The 21,710-nt window shown below is 38.1% G+C and overlaps 1 protein-coding gene across 2 annotated transcripts in view; it reads left to right on the forward strand.

The window, feature by feature from the left end:
* Positions 1-21,710, forward strand: part of HSF5 (heat shock transcription factor 5) — a 28,699-nt gene that overhangs the window by 5,968 nt on the left and 1,021 nt on the right. Inside the window, exons 3-6 of one of the 2 annotated variants that reach the window (XM_083806262.1) lie at positions 7,179-7,276; positions 11,655-12,185; positions 17,109-17,289; positions 19,639-21,710. In XM_083806262.1, the coding sequence (XP_083662388.1) occupies positions 7,179-7,276; positions 11,655-12,185; positions 17,109-17,289; positions 19,639-19,811 (983 nt within the window). In that variant the 3' untranslated portion in view covers positions 19,812-21,710. The remainder of the gene's footprint in view (positions 1-7,178; positions 7,277-11,654; positions 12,186-17,108; positions 17,290-19,638) is intronic. The other variant, XM_083806263.1, reaches the window with a different exon arrangement.

The following is a 21,710-nucleotide window of genomic DNA, read 5'->3' on the forward strand; positions in this document are numbered from 1 at the left end:
TGTTAACTTAAGAAACCAAAAGATTTCCTTGTTTTTTCATTATGATCCTTATTGGAAAGGCAATAAAATTAGATGCTCCTCTGGATTTTTTTCTCTAGTATTAGAGAATAGTTGTTTTAAGAATTTAGTGCTGCAACTTCAGCTAACTGCAAAACCTTTGATAGTAGTAGGATTGCATAAAAGAAATGTAGTGAAGCTTGATTGAGTATTCTAATAATGAAAAATAAGTCAATGAGACTATGTGAGAAACATTACTTATTGGTGCCACCTGATACTGCAGGTCCAGTCATGTCTTTTGAATACATCTGTGGCTGTAGAGTTCATTTACATATGATAACCTTTCTGGTGAGTGAGAGCTTAGGAGTAGTCACATTATTCTGAATGGTACATTTTCTGTTAAGATAAATATGTATTTATCTTTTCTCATATGTAAAGCTTAAAATTCACATACGTGTTAGTCAGAAGGGATATCTTAAATAAGCAGCTGAAAATATAGCATCTGTGTTTTAACACAGCATAAATAGCACCATATTTTCCCTTGAGAAAAGCAGACTGGATGCATTAGTAATGCACTTGTAAAACTAGTAGTAGGATTCATCTTGCCTAAGATTCATCTGAATGTATAATATTGAATTGTATATGCCTGGGCTTGTCAGATTACATATATAGTCAGTAGAGAGAAACAGGCACCTCCCAGATGTTGAGTCATTCCAACTTTCTTAGATATATACCTTTGGAAGACAACTCTTATCTTTCTGATGAGCCTATTTCTTCATCAATGGTGTAGAGAGCACAGATGCCTAGTTTTGAAAACTGGTAGACTGTGTAGCGGTAATGCAATTAATCCCACCTAAATGTCTAAGACATTTCCCATTTTCCTTTATGGAAGAGACCTTGGATGTCATCCTCATTCTCATCAGTCTTTTGGTTGGTAAAGGATCAGAGCTTGCACAGCTGTTGCATTCAGGTCCATCATGACATGTTAATTGATCTGACAAGAACAGGTACGGCTGCTTTCCATAATTTCCTGCACAGCTTTGGTACTGGTACTCATCATAAAACCAAGTCATCTCACTTCCCTTAAGCATAACTTTGTGAACTGACATGATAAGGTCACACTGAAAAGGTGGTCTTCAGGGTTCTTCCCTGGTATTTTGCATGTAGCGTGTGCTTGAGAAGAATGGAAGAAGCTGGAGTGTCAGTCTCATCCCCTATGGCACAGTGAGTTGCTAACACTGTTTATCAATGTCTGTTGCTATCTTGAGTACATAGAGAGGTATATGTTTTCCTTCAATTTCCAACAGATCTTTGGAGAAATTACCATGGTTGTTCAAGCGTGGAAAAGATCTGCTGCTGATCATACTGTATTTGTATTTGTTTGGGGACTTTCCTGAGCTGGCATGTGCTGTTAGAACATCATGCAGGGCAAATAGGTATACATCAAGCTATAAGCATAGAGCTATTTTCATGTTCTCAGATTTTGTTTACGTTTAGGTTCTAACTCCCAGATACATTTGGTAAGGTATGCCTCTGTTGAAACCATGGCTGAACTTAGGCATATCTGTCTGTGCCTATGCTAGTGCATTGAACTTCACAGGTAAAGAGCCTGGGTGTCTTGATCCACTCTAGAATTAGACTGCTAGCCTAGTTAGCACTCTGCCTGGAAAGTACTCTGCTAAGTTTTGCAGTTGGCGTGGGACCATTCCCAACAGGCGGTTTGGATGTGGCTGTTTTGACTTGGAAGAGTAAGAAATTTTAATGGTATTAACAGAGTCTGTGCCAGAGAACAGATCTGGATGCATTTAATTTACTGGTATAGCTGTAGCCTTCGTGTCTTCAGCAAAGATTATGATTGATTTGTACTTCTCTACTGAAACATTGTAAAGCACTTAAAATAATATTGTCTCGAGGGGAGGGAGATGTATATAAGAATTTCCATTTTATCGCAATGGTTTCTAGTTTGCTTAATGGAGTGACTCATGATTTCCATGGGACATTTTTGTAATTTCTTCACGTGTATTTTTTGTCTGTGAACTGTTTTTCTGTTCTTGGACAAAAAAATGGAACTTGATCTGTTGAGGAGATTATGTAATCATTTGTGTGTGTGTGTGTATATGACCTGTGATTGAAAGACTTGAGATAAATGCTTGTATTGGATCCTTTGTAGCATCGCTAGGAAGCCTATTCCAGTGTTTGACCACCCTCACGGTAAAGAAATTTTTCCTCATGTCCAGTCAGACTGGTCCAGCTTTATGCTGTTCCTGCTCATCCTGTCATTGGTGAGCAGGGAGAAGAGACTGGTGCCTCCTTCTCCACTTCCCCTCCTCAGGAAGCTGTGGAGAGCGGTGAGGTCACCTCTTGGCCTTCTTTCCTCTAAGCTGGACAGGCCAGGTGTCCTCAGCCTCTCCTCATAGGAGTTGTTGTTACGGAGTGTTGTTATGGAGGAGGTGGTGTTGTGGGGTGGTTGATTTCAGGCCTCGGAAGTCCGCTGATGTACAAAGTGTAGGCCAAATTTTCGCTGTTGGTACTGTGTTCAGTTTTGGGCCCCTCACTACAAGAAGGACTCACTACCCTCACTACAAGAGGCCCTGGACTGTGCCCAGAGAAGGGCTACGAAGCTGGTGAAGGGCCTGGAACACAAGTCCTGTGAGGAGTGGCTGAGGGTGCTGGGGTTGTTTAGTCTGGAGAGGAGGAGTCTCGGAGTGGACCTTATTGCTCTCTACAGGTACCTGAAAGCAAGGTGTGGGGAGCTGGGGGTCGGCCTCTTCTCACAGGTAACTAGTGATAGGACTAGAGGGAATGGCCTCAAGTTGTGCCAGGGGAGGTTCAGGTTGGAAATGAGGGGACATTTCTTCTCAGAAAGAGCAGTCAGGCATTGAATGGGTTGCCCAGGGAGGTGGTGGAGTCACCATCCCTGGGGGTGTTCAAGGAAAGGTTGGACGTGGTGCTTTGGGACATGGGTTAGTGGGTGACATTGGCAGTAGGGTGATGGTTGGACCAGATGATCTTAGAGGTCTTTTCCATGATTCTATGAATCTTAGAAGCTTTTGGTTTTTATTTTCCAACAGCTAGATGTTAGACCATTCCTTGTTTTTCCACACTGCTAACAACTAGGTTGGTTCTATAAGTTTTGCTAATATCATGTTTGTATCATAAATTCCTGGAATCAATTCCATTAGTATTACTGATAGCTGACTTCAGAATGATTTTAGTGAGATTAATGCTGTCATCCCTCCAGCTACACTTCACTTACTTATTTTTATATAATTCATTTAATTTTGCCAATGTTGAGAAAACAGGATTTAGCGAATGCCTCAATAGCTCTCTGCTTTGGAGCAGAGAATATAGATCTCTGCTTTGGAGATGAGAATGTTAGCCTTAATCAGATCAAATGACCATATAGCTCATCATTTCCTTTGACAGTAATTCCCTGAGGCTGCAGTGTTGGAGCATTTTGGAAAAGCGTCAGTCCATGTTTGCTCTACTCTTTTACTCTTCCTTAGGTATTAATCAACTGTAACATGAGTTGTCAAATTTAATAGCCCTCAGTGGATTTCACTTCCATGAACTTGTCTTTTTTTCCCAACCAATGTAGACTTGTTGCATATATGGGATCTGTGACAAGGAGTTCAGTTCATAACTTAATTGCATTTTGTGCAAGACACCTTTTCTTGTCTCTTTTAACCCAATTAAATATTAATTGAATCTCTGTTAGTTTGTTTTCTTTGTGCGTACATGTGTAAATGTGTCTCTATGGATATCCCCTTCACTGCACCATTTGTGATTCTAAATACTTTTAGTGATTTCCCTTGGTTGCATTTTCTCTAGATTGGAGATTTCTCTAGAATTTTCTGGATTTCTCTACCTGGCTTGGCTGTTTGTTCAGGAGTGCTCTGTACATCACCCATGTTGCCTTCCCTGTGACTTTTTCCAGTTCTGTTATTTTCTTATAGAGTTGTAAAATCAAAAATAATACACAGTGGTCAAAGTGTGGGTGAATCATGGGTTTATGCAGCGGAATAATAATGTTTCTATTTCTTTCTCCATTCCCTTTTATAATAGCTTTTAACAACCTGCCATTTTTGATTTTGGGGGTCTTTTTGACAGCTCCTGAGCGTCAAGCTGATGTTAATTTTTATTTTACCAAAGTACAGAGCTTTATCTGGTAGGTGGTAGCTTTGGGAGATTCATAGGGTTTTTTGCATGCCTCCATAGCTGGCTGCTTGTTTCTGCCATGAAAAGCCTGGTGCAATTAGCAAGCATCACCTCGCTACTCCCTCACCCTATTTTTAAAGTAGTTTATTGAAATGATGAACCGCATGAGTTCTAGTGCAGGTCCTCCCCAGCTCGCTTCATTCACCTGTGAAAAGTGACTGCTTATTCCTATATTCTGTGTCCAGTCTTTAAAACAGACTGTTTTTTCAAACGTACAGCCTTCCCTCTCACGCTGTTGTTGCTTAGGTTTTGTAAGAGTTTTTGATGATGAGTTTGTTAAAAGCTTTCTGGAAATCTAAGTATCATATCAAGAAGATCACCATTACCCATGTTCATTTACCTGCTGCAGGTCTTTCAAGAGGGCAGTGAAGGGTGACTTCCTTTTAAATAAATGAAAAGCATTCTTGTTGACTCAGCCCCCATAATATATTATCCAATGTCAACTAATCCTCCATTATATTTCCTTCTATTTTTTCTTGTTCAACTGTCAGGATTTATAACGTGTGTTTCCTTGTAATGTTTTTGTTAATATGCTTCTAAATATTTTTCTTTAAGTATTGATTTCTTTGCTTGAGTTCTTTGCAACCTGTCTGGATATCCAAATATATTTTCAGTATGATTGAAATACGATCATTTGACTTCTGTGCAGGAACATTCATCATGCAGAGTGTTTGGTCTTTTCCTTGTTCTGTGAGCTGTGCTGTTAATTGCTCTCTGCTTGTCCTCAGTGTCCCACTGACAGCAATTCCATTCTTGTACATTGGCGCTCATATTCTACATACTGTGTACTTTAGACTGTGAGAAATTTTCCTTTTCCATCCAGAGCCTGTATGGGCAGAATTATGTCTCTTTTTTGACAGAAACTAAACCTATTCTGAGGCTGATCCATCTTGTTTGCTGAAAAGGACTATATCTCTTTCTTAATTTATTCCGTAATTATTCCTTTATTCCCTAAGATACTGTTCATGCCTGTCTCCTTAGTATTTGAATGAGAGACGTGCTCACTGTCAACTATTTCATAGCAGCCAGTAACAAAATGTGCTTTAGCTGATAATTTCTTCTGGGTGTGGCTAGATTAACTATGTCTTGGACAACAGAGTTTGGAAATTTATTCGCTCCAGTTTTACACTACTTTTAATGTAGGACAAAAGCATGTGAGTGAAGCAGATACGTTTGTCGAATGAATTAATTCAATATGAAGACATGAAGTACTGTAAATGAATCAACATTTTTACCTTTGATAATGCTGCCTGTCAGTAAATGCTTTATTGAATGTTTTTTAAGTTATTTGGATAAATGGTGGATCTCCCTTTTTGACCATGGATGATGATGTTGCTTATCTAAAATTGACCTCTGTCTTATGGTAGACTTGCTTCTGAATTGACTCATTGTTTATCTCTCATGATACTGCACAAATGCCATTGTTCTTGCTGTTAGATCTAGTCACTGTTGTAGCCTGTGAGCCACCAAAAAAAAAAATAATCTTCTCAGTGCAAACCATTGAGTTTATATCACTTCCTCTAGTTCAGAAACATTCAGAATGTCATCAGTCTCTTGTCCTCTAGACAGTTATTTTTGTTCTCCTCACTTTGATTTACAAACATAAAAATGTGTTTGATTAATGAGTTGCTTTTGCCCTAAGTTCTACTAGCTGTGAAAAGAATATTGTCATTTATCTTGTAGCATATTGTAGAAAATAATCTGCAATTAATAATTTACACTTACCTAGTACTTCACAAGCACTTCTGCCCTCACATCCTTCCTTTTCTTTCATTAGAAAATAATGTTTTTATAATATGTGTTTGCTTTTCCTTAGGGTCACTTTAACGGGCTACAAGAAACCTCTTGTTTGTCATTGCTCTCTTGCCTCGCCTTTACAATAGTCTTTTAAAAGCTTTTTTGGTGTTTTTCTTGCGTTTGTAAACATTCTTTGGAGTTTCCAGTGAGTGAAATATTACCAAACCAAGGTATCATTTAGGTTTTTAGCAGTATCCAGATCTGTGATATATTCATGGTTCCTAAATGGAATATATGGATATATGCATGGTTCCTAAAATATTCTCCTGAAAGAGGTCCAGATTTCATCATAAAGTTGCTCAGAATTTGCTTCTGAAATTACAAGTCATACCCAGATCTCATGCTTGCTTAGAAGGATGTTCACTAGCTCTTTCTTTGTTGCTTAGCTCCCATGTTTGTTTCTTTGAATCATAGAAAAAAATCTGCAATATCATATTAAACAGGGCAATAAGAATAGATTTAAAAAAAATCGCATTTGGTTATGGTAGCAACTATCTTATGTGAAATCCCATGTAAATGTCAAATGTTGCAAATAAACTTGATCTGTTTGCCACCTCAAGTTATACTTATTAGTCCCTGTTGTGATCATTGGACTAAACATGATACCATCAAGCATTTATTTTTCTCAGAATGATGGGAAATCTTAGAGATTATCCATGATGCAAATGATGCCTTTACTTTAAAATTAAGTATCTCTGCATGTCACCAAAAATTATACCTGCAGAACGTTGCCTCATATACAAAGTTGCTTTTTAGAATAAAATTGCTCTTTAATGTCAATGTGTATGTATGAATATCTAGGGTTTTCTTGTGTGAATCCCCTATCTATGTTATATTGTGATGGAAAAAGTCAAGCAGCTAAATGAAAGAAGTGATATTGATATGCAAAAGATTGTGACATACATATTCATATATTTTAATATATATTCAAATACACATATATTTATAAAATGTTATAATATTTGTACGTGTTATAATATATTACAACAAATATATCTTCATATGAATAAATCAGTCTTAAAGTTGTTGAGGAGTTAATAATACATTTCTGGAATTTGGTTAGTTTGCTATGTGACTATTGAAATGTTTAACCAAAGTAAGCAATAGAACCCTGCCTGCCAAACACAAATTCTGGAAGTCTGATAACTGTGTTTGATTTCTTGTAGCTGCACTGCAGTGTTGCTCACCAACTACCCACATAGATCCTCTGACTGGCTATGCTAGTCCTACAGCTTCGACGTACGCCCACTGCAGCTTTTTCCAGGTGAGTGCAGCATGCTGAAATCAGGTGAAAGCTGGAAACTGTATGGATGGACTGTAGGTTTATGGATTCTGGAGCAAAGGACATAAATTTGAAAACTTATCTACCTGAGAAAGTAAAATTAAATTTTAGTTTACTATTTAGAAGAACCACTGCATATTTAAAAAGGTAGTTTTGTAATTCTAGATAGGTTTCAGGGTAGCAGTATAGTGGATGTGGATGTCCTGATCAGCGGAGTGTTTTTTTCTGTATGAGATGTGTGCTCAGCTTCACCAGAATTTGTTTTAGTTAACAAGTCTATATATATATATATATATATTTATATATATTAAGAATATCCTTGCCTGCACAAAATGCAATTCTTAATATACTACAGTAACACTGGGAAACAACCCCATTTTTTAAAAAATTATTTATTTTTTTATTTTATTTTTATTTTTTATTTTCTGTCATCCAAACTTTCTGCAGTCCTTAGGCTCATTTGATAAATGAGGAAAAACTAAGATGTCTTTTGGAATCCACCCCACCACAGAGGTATCCTATTAAAAATAACTACTGTAAATGCTTTATATAACTCTGGTGAAAACACACCTCTTTTGGAGGGCCTGGCTTATCAAATATCAAAAGGCTTGAAGTAAAAATGCAAGGGCTTCCTTTTGTGTTACAGCATAATACATGTACTTTTTTTTTTTTCCTCACAGAGGACAAGCAAAGCAAGTTATGCTTATGTGTGTTGAAAATAGGTTGACCTACCCAAGCTTGATTATCCAGTTTCCTGTCTTGCAAATATCAACCTTTGTCTTTTATTCATGATTTCTTTTAATATAGGCTTATTCAGGATGGCCAGGTTACAGCCAGAATAATGTGTTGTTGTAAGCTTATAAATAACCAATCACGACTTTGGTACTCTTGTATTTATTTTGCACACAGTGTGTCTTTGTCCTCTCACTTTCATTATGAGAGTTGTGGAAGCTTTTCTTTTTTCCTTTTTTTTTTTTTTCCTCCCAGGCAGGACCCGAGAATAAGTCTGAGTGATCAAATAAAACAAATAAATTGTCGTCTCAGAAGGCTGAGATCAGTGTTTGGGATAGCAGATCATTTCAAGAGAGACATCATGGCTGTTATTAGGTCTAGATTGAAAGATGATGCAAAATATGCTGTCCAAAGGGTGCAGTGAAAACTAGTTGTTTTAAGGGAGAAAGTCCACAGACAGTGCGTGGAGTCAAAAGAGGTTTAGGCCACTTAGTAGTGTCTTCCACCAGTTGCAGGAATTCAGTGCAGTGCTGCTGAAGGATGGTTTGCAGAGCATTTTAGGCTGTTTGATCATGCTGTGGTCTATTATCGCTGGCAAAGTCTATACCAAACTGCTGAAGTTAGCCAAGAAATGATTAGACCAGTCCAGGAGACAGCACACTGGCAGTCAACAAGTTGATTATCAGTCTTGTTTCCTTTGGATCAAGACAGTGCTTTGTTGTCCAGATGGAAAAATGGGAATTGTTGACCAAGAAAGCCTAAGCCTCATTCTAGTCCTTACTGAGTCTTTCAAAGAACGTCACTTTATGTTCAGGAGACATTAAGACAGGTTCGGTTCACTGGTACTAGAAGCTGGGCTGTAGAGTACGCATCTGAGCTAGGTGACCCGACTGGAACGTGGGCAGAGAAGGCCAGTAGGTAAATGCCTGCCTGCCCACAGCTCGCACTCCAGAAGAAGCTCCAGAGAGTCAGCACATGAAGAGGTGAGGGGTTATATGTGGCTATATGGCTGCTTAGGGTATGCGTCTCGTCAAGTTTCTGAAATCAACAGCTTCAGGGATTTGTGTTATACTCTGTACACTCCTGCTAACGAAATTGGGCATCATGTACAGCTTTGTATTCTTCTTCGTTTGGTTTCTCTGTAGGAATAGGGTGTGGATCAATGTGATGAGTCCCATTGCTTGGACAAGTGAGAGTCTTGTGAGAGGAAACTCCAGCTATCTCCTGCAACAGTTGTTCTGACAGTTCACAACTAATAGTGCAGTACTTCCCTGCTATTTTATCATGGCTGTGAACTGAGGCTACATATTGGTTTTTAGTGTTCTGTATATATGTGCGTATATACACACATTTATTTTAAACTAGCAGCCCTAATATTTGATTGTTGCTATTAGCATTTTTATTAAGCTGTCGGTATTTTCCTGTAAAACAGAAGCAAGTTCTACACTTGCAATAAATATTGTTCTACAACTGAAGCAATAAATAGGGGAGAACAAAGAAGAAAAGAAACTTCCACTTCTATTTGTAACAAGAATGTTAACCAACCATGTTATTTCAAAAGGAAATTGAATCCCAACTCCTTCTGAGTGATTGCCCAAGGACTCAAGCCAGTCACTGAGGAGGTGCGGTTGCATTTTACTCTCTCTGTACGCTATATTAATCTTATAATAAGTGAAATACCTATCTTCCCTTTCACCCCTCTTGCTGAATCAGCCCATTTTTCTTCTTGAGCTGAAATGGCCAGCAATCTTTTAGTCTTTTGAGTGCTGACTTCCCAATCTTTGTCACTTTGCTCTGTTTCATCGCTGCCTCCCTCTCAGTCTTGTCTGTCATAACATGTTTAGGTAAACTAGAAGGATTTGCGCTGTGTCTTAGTGTGTGGGTATTTTCTTCTGTTGGAATTGTATACTAGATCCTACAGTGCACCCAAAATGATGGTGTGTGTTTTTAGATGGTCTCATCCCTAAGCAGTTGATTTTTTAACACAGATCTTTCTTAAAATCCTGGCTACTTAAGACTACGAATAAACCATGCAGCAAAAGAGAAACACCTTGTGTTAATATTTTTTGAAAGTGCAACTGGAAAAAATAAAACAGAGGTAACTAAATTCAAACCCATATCTTAAAAAATATTAAGGTGACTTGCCTTTGATGAGAAGATTTTTCTTAGCCTAAATATCTCAAATTTAAGGCTTTATCTTTTTTTCTTTTTCTCCCTAAAAGGGTATGGTTGTTTGCAGACCGGCACTTCTGCGAGTCCACTAAAGGACTTGTCTTCATATACCCAGAGGAAGGGATCAAGATATTGTCTCATCTCTTTGTGGTACTTCCTTCAGGGACTTCTGGTGTTCATGCTGCTGAGAAACCAGATGCTTGAATGGCATTTGATCTGATATGGCTTTCCTGGTCCTGTGGCTTCCTATTCTCTATATTAATCTATTGACATAGCTTTTTTAATAGCCATTACCTCAGCTAGAAGGTCTGAGGAAAATCAACACTGAGGTCTAACGTTCCTACCAGATCTCTTCCAAAGTAAGACTGTATTTTAAATATACCCGAGTTTCTGTTCAGCATCATTATATTACTTTTTGTCAGAAGAAATTACCCTACTAATGTCCTTTAAATCTGAATGATCTCCAGAAGAAATAGCAGTACAAGTATTGGCTGTTAAAATGTGATTTATCATTTCCTTTGAGTAGGACCTGCTGCTTTTGGAAGACTCTTCATTGCCTTCTTTATGCTTCGAAGGTTCTTTGATGAATTCTACCAAAAAAAAAAAAAGAAAAAAGATTGGTGTTTCTGAACTGAAGATCCATAAGGCTTCTGTACAGATTTATGTAGACTTCAAGTCATATATTTGTGGGACTCTCTGTTATGATATGAGTGTCCGGACTGGAGGCTGTGACAGGGCGATTCTATGGTATTTGTTTTCATAGGTATCTGAACTCCCTTTCATTTGGGACTGGAGCATCCTTGGAAATCATTTACTGTGTGAATGTGTATATGGACAATCACTAGAAGAGGAAAAAGATGTTATTGGTAAGTAACTGTGAGTTCCTCAATTTGTGTTGTCCATATGCACGTTTACAGCATCCGTACCTTTTTCCTAAAAATGTGGTTTACATTGTTTTTTATACATAACAGCCATGCTTGAGTTTTAGAAGAACTGAAGGCGGATACATGTGCTCTGTCCTTTCTATCACATATGTCACGTGTGAAGGGGATGGTTCTAATGTAACCTAACAGATCTACTCAGAGTAGAAGTCTCTGGTTTGAATGCTTGGGTGTATGTTGTTTATTTGCAATGAAGAGGGTATGCAGACAGTGCATCTGAAAGAGTACCCAGCTACTGTTAGGTAACCTTCCTTTCTCTCCAGGGCAGACAGTGAATAGAAGAAAGTAAGCTTGCTATGGGTAAGGTGTTTAATGAAAAATAAGAAAAAGTCGTAGCTTTTTGTAATTAAACCTCCTGATTTAACTGAAAATAACATTCAAAAACTAGAAAGCTTGTCTATATGAACACTATGTTGATTGCTCAGGTTCATTTACAGGACATTACAGAACCAATGCGCATCCTCTTATTGTACCTTTTTTTAATATAGAAGTTCACTCTATTTTGTTTCCCCCAGAGTCCTCCAATGCAGTCGCCTTATGCAGTTGAATTTCTACCCTCTAACTGGCCATGTAATACATCTGATGAAAACAAGAAGACAGAAGTAAATCTTGAAGCCGTGTTTCAGATTGTTGATGAAATGCATTCAACACCTAAAGCTGAAATGGTGAAAGTGGAACCTATGGAGAACCAGTGTTCAAGCCCTCGGTCCAACAGAAGCCAACCACTGCTAGTTGATACTGAGAACAGTGATCCACCTTCTTCAAATGAGGAGAGCCAACTGGAACCTCTTACTCCTGTAGCTTCAGACATTACGTCATTTGTGATGGGGGCAGATCAAGAAATGACTTGTCCTCTGTCACAACCTTCTGAATTTCTTTACACTCTCCGTAACTCTGCATCAGTAGAAAGTGGTGCAGCTCGACTACTGCAAGAACCTGTGACCATGCAGGAAGCATGTGCAAAACTGAGAGAACAACAAGATCACTTCCCAACTCCATCCTCAGTAATGTTTGTTCAGGAAGGACAGCGGTTCAGTCCACAGAAGGTAAGGGGTAAAGAGAGATAAAGCAGCATATTTTTGAGATAATTATATTCAATATTAATGCTGGTCTGGTAACTTTTTAGTATTCTTGCACTCTTAGAACTAAAGAGTTCTTTAATTAGGATTTTAATGGACAACGAAGAATTTGTTTGATAAAGCAACATTGTGTTTTTTTGTTGGTGTGTTTTGTTGTTTCTAAAAAGATAATAAAAAAGCATCCCTTGTTAATGAGCATGTTAGTCTGTGATGGCCATCTTAGGCTGCTCATTTGCATGGGAAAAATACATAGAGCAGAAGTATACACGGTGATGAAGTGGAAGCTTTTTTAGGTTATAACATACTTTCTTTACTCTTTAAATAAGAGTATTTTAAAAACTGCCACGGAAAGCAAAGATTTCTGTTTAAAATTTAGATAAATGGTTAGATTGTTTCCAATAAACAATTACTAATTTTTTTTTCTGTGGAAAGCATAATTTATTTGCATGTGAATGGTATTTAGCATTTAGGTTGTAATTGTACTGTGGTTCACCTGCACCCCAGTCCTCCCTGTGCACAAAATTGTAAAATAATCACTGACAGGCATTCTAGATGTTTACTGTGTTAAGGCAGCAAATACATGCCCTTTTTGTCATTGTTGTTTTGAAAACAAACTAAAAGCAAGAAATGTACTGCATCCGTTTCTGTGGCATGAGACCTAGTTCACATGTAGGCACCCAGTATTTCATTTTGTGTACATGACAAGACTACTGTACTGTTGTGTTATCAGCGTTTTGATGCCTTCCCCTAAGTTTCTATCTCTGAAATCCTCAGCTGGTAGAAACTTGCCATTATTGTTCTCAATGTTATAAAGATCAGTCGTCTTCCTCTTGGGTATATATTTAGAGAAAGAAGTGTATGTTTTGATCAGGCTTCTGCAGAGACTGAGCCAGTTACGAGGCCGTTCTGCTCAGCCCTGCACAGAGAAGAGCCCTTCCTTGTGCTAGTGTACACAGAGCTGGCCATGCTCCTTAGTGAGTGTCCACTCATTATCTTAACTGCTGACCACAGGTTAAATGTTTTCAGTTTTGGAAACTTTGGAACTGCATTTTTAGAAGTATATTTTTCCTTTGTTGAAGACCTTGGAAATCTGTGATCCAGACTTTCTTGTTTAGAACAGAGGAATTAATTGTGAGAGCCCCAGAGTTGTATGGAGGGGGGAAGGTGCTTTGGTTTTGAGGCCCCCTTATGTGTGTAATGGGTGAGAATCACGATGCTGGTCCTGGTCCAGTTCTCTGGAATTTAACTGGCTAAATAACTGGGGGTTATTTTGTGTTGAAGAGGAATTTGGGGACTAATTAGGCCTTTGGTTTGACAGATTCCCTCTTTTTGTTAGAAGTATTCTTTCTCTTACTAGTCCTCCGCATCCTCAAAAGGGGCAAGATTGTCTCTTGTCTAGTGGTATTTCCAGGGCCTGGGATCACGGCAGGTGTAGAAGTCTCCAGGGAAGGTTTCTATGCTTGTACTTCCATCAGGCTCCTACATAATTTGTTGTCTTCTTTATTCCTGAATCTGGAAGCCTTCCAAGGCTTTCAGTAGCTCAGTGCCATGTAATTCAAGGCAAGCTTAATGGTAAAATACTGTCCGTGTAGAGAAGACGGTTTTATTCCTCTGTGTAGCAGCAGAGGAGGAACAAATTCCTTCAGTGTTAATATAAGAACATCAAAACAGCTCTGCTGGGTCAGATCAAAGGTCCGACTTGCACAGTGTCAAGTCTCAAGGCAATAGCTGTAATCTGATGCTTAAGGAAGAGCAAGAACAAGGCATGCAAATAGAACAGGGCATTCCTCCTTATACTTTCCAAATATTTTCAACTCAAGGATTAGGGTCGATACAGCATACTAAATCTTAGATTTCTCTTCCATTGACTGAAGTCAGCCCTTGAAACCATGTAAACTGTAGCATGTGGTATCCTTTGACCAAAGAGATTCTTTGCTCGCAATCTATTGCACAAAAAGCTTCCTTCTGTTTGTTTTGAGCTCGGCTGTTACAAGCTCCATGTGGTGCTTCCTAGGAAAACTATGGAATTCTACAGTGACACGAAGGCATTCGCTATTTTGTTCTCTATTTCTTCCACGATGTTTCTTATCACTTCATTGGTTTTGTGACAGCTATCGAGCCTCAAATGGTCCTCTTCACAGAACTAACAGTTTGGTAGAAACCTGCTTTATTCTGCTTCCCAGCTTAAAAGATAACAAATTAAAGAGCAGTTCTTTGCATAAAAAAGTCTTAGTATGTTCACAGTTCAGGTTCAGCATTGTCATCTTAGCCTCAGTGAATTCCTGTCCTTGTTTTGATTTTTGCCATAAATGGGCATATTTTAATCCACTCTTACTCATAATAAATATATATATATACTTATTAATATTATTTTCTTCTTAAAGTGGAAATACAACATTTCTGTAATACCAGTTCAAGGGGAATTTTCCTCCTATTTTGTTCACTCTCCTTAGCAGTAAACCTGTCTGAAGGTTGAAGCTCTTGCTTACTTTGTTGGTTAATGCAGCAAACCCCATTCATGTGAGATTGAGTTGCTAATTTTAGCAATTTAGCTTCTCATCATGGTTCCAGCTGGGTACAGGAGTCATGTAACCAGTGAGACATAGCAGGTTTTTTGAGAACAGTTTGGCATTTTTTCAATAAAATGAAAAGGCAAAACTTTCACATCTGTCAGCTTTGGTAGTTTGTTTGATTCTCTGCCAAACAGCATTCAGGACAAAGCTGCAGCAGTACTAGGCTTGAGTGAAGAGTCTTTCCACAGATGTGGTAAATCCATAATCAGAAGCATGTTCACTTAAATAAATAAATAAATAGAGCTTTGGAACCAGCTTTGTGTGTGTTAGGTTGATGCTATTAGAATTAAAATCTTATTATTGCCTATTTTATATAAGATTACTAAAAGAGTTGGTGGGTAAGATCCTATAAGCACAGCAGTAAAAAGGAATCTGGAAAGAACAGTGCACAGTATCCCTCCCTGCGCTTCAGTTCCACACATACAACAGTAAGGTTGATAATGGACACAGCATTGCAAGTAGAGATTTACCAGTCAGGGAAATTAAATTCCCAATTTACCGGTCACGTTTATCCCTATGCAGCCCAAGGTGCCGTTAGCCTTACTGGGTACTACAGCATCCCCAGGTCCTTCGCAGCAAAACTGCTATTCAGTCAGAGGTTCTGGACTTCTTTTAGCAAGTAGTAATAATTTCCTGATAATGGTTATCTCAATAAATCTTAGTATGCGTTTTTTTTCTTATTAATGTAGTTTGATTTCTAAATCCTCTGATAAGAGCTTGCTTTTCAGATTGTACTGTAGCTATTGATTTCCTTTTTTTTTCTTTTTTTTTTTAATAATAAATTTGTAGAATTGTTTCTAGGGAGCATGCAAATTAGGATGCTTGCTTAAGAAGGATGATCTCTCACTAGGTTAAGGCTGCATACTCATTTTTCTAGAATTAAATTAATTATGTAAAAGTCACCAGGAATGGAGAGGTTTAAATCATCACGTGAAGAAAAGTCTTATCACACTATTGATGATGTTCCAAAATGTGCAACCTGTGTCTACTCTGACCTGCTCTCTTTCCCCATTCATAAGAGTTAGTCTTGAGAAATCTGGATTCTAGCTAGTGAAGGTAATGAACTACAGACCTCCTTCCTTCTCTTTGCTTTTACACTTGGGAAGGAGTTGTGGTTCTGATGTTGGACAAAAAGGCATATCTATCCAAATGGTTTTCATATTAGCTAATTAATACTACTAATGTAATGCATATAGACAACACATTTTAAAGAACAAATGTTACAGTAAAGTGACTGAGTGACTAGAAAGTCCAGGAGGCTTGCTGGGAGGAACTATCTTTGCCACTAGTTTTCAGCTTCTGTAGTTGCACAGGCCTGTTTGAAAATTATAATAAAGCTTTGACACAGAATGTATATGTATTTCTATTAATATGCATACACACTGCCTTTTATATATTTAATGCTGAGCAATACAGACTCAGGGGGGAAAGAGATTTTTGGAATTATTAATACCTTATTACCAAATACAATGACATTTTCCCCTCTACACACTCACACATACCAGTTTCCAAAAGCTTTCTTTTCCTTCATGGAAGGAAACATTGCAGACTCTGAACAATCATTCATCTTTAAGATGTTGGTTGATAGGATATTTGCAGAAGAGATTAATACTCTAGAACAGGTGACAGCGAGAACATCTTTCTGTCTAAAGGTAAAGTCCAAGTGCTTAATTTTGGGCCTTTACTTCCTTACTGGGACAGAAACGTAACTTTGTTTGTTTGTTTGTTTCCCTTTTTAACCTACAGATTTTGCCATATCGCTAGAGAAATATCCAAGTTCAGAGAATGGTTGCTTGCAAAATACATGTGGAGCAGCAGCAGAGGGCTCCAAAAAGCAAGCAACAACATTATACCGTAATGTCTCAACAATTTGATGGGGTGGGGTGAGGTTTCCAACCAGAAATGCGCTGCTTGCATGTGTAGTTTTGCATTACCCATCTCTGTCAAGTTGTCCGAAGTAAATCTGTCATACAGGTGTCAGAAACTATGAGTGTACCTGGATTTCTTCTGCTTTATTTCTCATACCTAGTATGATGACTGAGGGCAAAGTTGAGACCATGAGTACATGTACTCTTACTCTGTATATTCTGGTTTTCTGATTTCATGTTTTGCTTAATATTACATTTTGTAAGAGCTTGAGTTTCAACTTGGCAACCTTAACAAGTGTTTTTAACTGACAGTTATATAATCGATATAGACACTGTTCAACAATTGTTAGGTGTCCTTTTGGAGTGGAGAAAAATACTTATTGTTTTGTTCCTTGCAGTGATTACAAGAAAATATTGAGTGGTCTTTTTTTCTTTGTTTGTTTGTTTAGTATTCACCTGAAAGCAAAACAAAAGCTAAATGTCAATCCAATACATCAGGGACAGTGGTGTCTTCAGAAGAGATAGGATTCCTCACTTCAGGAACTGGGCCTGTGAACAAATCTGCAGTTTCATCTGTACAACGTAGAAGCAGAGAGAGAAGAAACAGTACACAGAACAGCAAGTCCCCTGGTAAGAAGAGACCCTAATTTATATTTTTTTTTAGAGATTACAAAAGCAGCTGCTCTAAAACTAACCATTGCAGAAAGGGGAAATCGGAACAGGTTAGTTCTTGTCTGCAGTGTAAGTATTTCATTGTACCTTCAATCAAAATACTACACTTGTACAACCTCTTAGTGTACTTGCTGATATACTTCTTGAGATATGCTTGCATTAACTACTCATATGTGGAAACGGGTATAAATTATATGAGTAAATAAAATCTGATGTTCTGGGGATTGTGTAAGAAACCTGGATGTTGCAATACTGAGATGAAGTCCATAGATGTGCTGGAGGGTAACAGTGCCATGAAAGAAGGATTAAGTAACAAGGTGACTATTGGAGTAGCAGGAAAAACAAACAAAAAAACACCAAACTTACGAAGTTAGTGTAGAAATCCAAACTTTTTGTCCCAGATCACTAAAAATTTTGTACCAGACTGCTGATGTGTATGCTGAAATACATGAGAAAAACAAGTAGTAGACCATCTGAGGCCAAACAGTTCACAAAATCTACTAACTAATGGAAAACCTAAATGTGTCTGAGGACATAAGAGTACTTTAGATCCATTCTAGAGGAAAATTTGGTGTGGCCTGCAAATCTTGTAAGAAACTATTTCCCTCACAGCTGATCATCGAAGAACTGATTGTGTAGTCTGAAGAGCTGTTGCTCACTTCAAAGGGTAGTTTCTAGGTACCACTTAATGAAGCTAGTTAATAATTCAGCTCATATGCCCATCAGTTTCAAATGTTTAAGTGAGGAATAAAGTCTTTTTATCAGAAAGTTTTTTTTAAAAAAAAAGTCCTCTTGAAAGAATACAGGCTTTTGTTTAAAAACGCAGAATTGAAAGTTCTCATTCAGTTACTTCCTGATTCCGTAGACAATTAGTACACTTCTCAGTTTTTATATCTGCAGTTTTTTGTATCTTTAGTTAATTTTTGTTATTAAGTAAATTTTACTCAACAGTAACAAATTTACTTAACAGTTGTAAAGTTACAGGAATGTTTTAGAAAGCATTTCTGTTATACAAAAATGAGACACTGCTTTGCTAATTAGCAATAATTAGCATAGTTATTCTTTGGGAAACATGATAGTCATCCAGGTCTTCATTTCCACTGCTGTACCTTTTAGAGTTGACATACATGTAAAGGATAGAGAGAGCACACCTGAACCAAATACAATCAGGGTCAAGTTGGCCCAAAATAAATTTGGCACGATACAAGCCTTGAAGCTGCATAGTCCACCTCCTACTTTTTAAATGTAAGGCTGGAGAATATACATTTAATTATAAGCTGACTTCTGTTGCTCTGACTACGTTTGTCTGTCAGTGCCTCCTTTCCTCTATGTGTCTCTGGACACAACTTCTTCCCTAACTTTTCTGATCTAGAAAGGTACGTGACGACAAATTCTAGATATTTCTTCACAATGTATCGTCTGAGTGCGATTGAGTCCTGTCGGTTTTCCTCTTTCCCTTCAGGCACCCGTTTGTGTGTTTCCTGAGCTTACGCTTTGATGTATATCCTGGTATAGAAAAGATTTTTGTTCCATCTATTTCATTAGGCTTAGGACATGATTCACTTGTCTTTGTTGTGCGGTGTCTTTGTTGGTGACACCAAGTTTGAGATATCACACAGTGAGAGCCCACATAATGGAGTACAAAATGCCACTGCAATGAAAATGGAAGGAAGAGTCACTCCTGTGACTGGGAGCCACTCTGGGCCAAAACCAAGGTCACAAATCAAACTGTCCCTTCTGAAGAAGTCATTGCTTTCCTTTGAAAAATTGGACCAGATTTCTTTGCCTTTTGCAGCCATCCTGAGCGAGAGAGACAGTTGTTGTCTCACTAAAACACAATTCTCAGAATTTCCTTCTGTAGATGCCAGCTCATCTTCGCATCACCATAGATAAATGAAATAGGTATCTGCTTTCTAGTATACTTAACCAGCTTTCTCATTTGAATTCTAATTTACCAGTTTTAAAACCATCCTGTCAAACAGGGTCAAGATGAAAGATCTCCCTAGTCCGGTGTCCTGTCTCAAAAAAAAAAAAAAAGGCATTTTGGTACTATTAAGTACAAGCCACAGTGAACTTTTCTTCCACCAAATTTTCTAGTCACTTTTTGAAGTCTTGCAAACTTCTACTGTTCTGTGCAAATTAATATAGTTAATACAGGTTTATTACACAATGGGTGAAGAACCCTCTTCTTCTTTTGTTTGAAAACTTTTGTTTTCAGTGTTTGCTTTCATCATATCCTTACTCCTCAAGTGCTAATTGTCTTTGCACCTCAGTCTGATAGAGGGACCCCATCTCCTTTGTTAACAGCAGGAGACCTGCTTGTGAGTTCTCCCTCAGAGAATCAGAAGCTGCAACAGAATATCCTTCCAAAAGAGTCTGAATGGACTGTTTCACCTGTTCCCTTCCTACTCATTTTTTCGAGATGGTGGGTATGGCTGTGTAGTTCCTGGCATGTTTGTTTATCACGAGCTGAGGGATAGCTCACACCTTTGAGAGACTGCTGTTTTCAGCCCCAGGCTCTTTCTTAGGATGCAGTTTTGAAGGCGCTGATGATTAAACTTTTTATCAACTACTTTCTAGTTCAGCTCATCTATAAAATTGTTGTGTGTTTTTTCTTTTTTTTTTTTTTCAGAATAAATTTGTCAGCAGCATCCATACCTGCAACAGGTGTCCTTTTGGACTTCATGAATGATGGCTAGGAACTCTGTAAATTCTTCTTGTGTCCTCCCCCATCTCCTGTGCATTGTATTCCACTGGTATGCTCATCTAGTGAATATAGCTGTACTGGAGCTAGTATCTGTGTTTTGTGTTTTCTCTTCTAAGAGAGTACATAAGAAGGACCAGATTCTGAAAGGAGAGATCTCAGAATGGTGCAGGTAGAATTTGATCCTTCTGGATTTAAGCATTCTGACACGTTAAGGAAAAAGCTTTCTTCCTCAATGTCTGTCTTTATTTTTTTATTCTTTTTGGTGAGTCATCTGATCCTTTTCTTCAAATAATCTGGCAACTTCCTTTAATTTTATTTTTTTTTTTGCAACAAGAATACAGACATAATACTGAGATGCCACTGGCTCAGATGAATCTGTCATTATGCTTCAAGGTGCCCTAGACATTTACCACCCACTCCCTTGCCACTACAGTTGTGTCATTACGCATTCCTTCTCATTCACTGCAAGGTTATTTAGATTTATAGGTGCAATTGCTAAGGTCAAATCTTCATTCAGGCAAGGTTTCCCATGCTATTGTATATGCGAATGTTCATTTGAATTATTTCTTGCACCTTCCAGACAAAAAACACTTTAGTGTTCAGATAACGTTCCTAGTAGGACATGGTGAAATCCTCTACGAAAGTGTTAAGGGTTAGTGCAGAGACGGGCCTGGCCCAGGACTCTCAACATGTCCTGTATTGGAAGCCCAAAGTGAAATTGCTCTCAAAAGTTTGAGCTGCAGGTTCTTTCTCTAGCTCAGTTGCTACTACCTTTATTTCATTATCCATTCAGTGAAGGACTCTCAGGTGTCCTGGCAGTCTGCTGTTTGTATGAGTGGATGTTAGATGCTATCTCCCATATTTACACAACTGAGAGTTGCATTGTTACTAGCCCCCTCATTTCTCCATCCCAATGCCTTTTCGAGATTCATTCCCAACAGAGTCTGCTTTGGCAGGAGGTGGATGTCAGAAAGTGCAGAACTGCTGTCTTTTCAGCAGTTATTCTGCAGCATGGAGAAAGAAAAAGGACTCCAGCCCTTGTTCTAAGATGGGAATGTTTCTGTTAAGGGCTTGAAGTTCACAGGGGTGATATTTGCAGTGGTAATACTGTTGTGACTCTATCAGGGTACTTGTTCACTTCCTTGACCTGCAAGATGCTACATTTTACCTTTTTGGTCTGGTTATACATTACAACTATCTCCATTTTGCTCTGGATCAAGGTATTTTTTTAAAAAAGTCTGTCTGTCCTTTCTATGACACAATGCGTTTTCTCTTGCATCTTGGCACCAGCTATGGTATACTTTGAGGATATTGTGCCTTTTTGCATAAATGAAGGTATGTATCACAAGCTGAATGGCCATTTCTGTAGACACTGCTGAGGTTTTACAGTAATTAGCTTTTGGCAGTTGGTACCCATGGCAGTGAATGCATATAGAAATATACCTTGAAGAATAGGAGCACAAGTCACTTTTTTTTTTTGGTCTTCCATTTAAAATTTTGCAAAATTCGATTAATTCCTATTCTTGAACAGTAGACTTCAAATTCTGAAGTTATAATCTGCCTTTCAGGCCATTTTCTGTATTAGCTGATAGAATTACAATTGCTATGTATGCTGTTTGTATGCTGTTTAGTGACGTATACAAGGACTGATATTTACTCAGTATTCCCTTTT

Source organism: Anser anser (assembly GCF_964211835.1).
Source record: "Anser anser genome assembly, chromosome: 20".
In the NCBI taxonomy this organism is placed as follows: Eukaryota; Metazoa; Chordata; class Aves; order Anseriformes; family Anatidae; genus Anser; species Anser anser.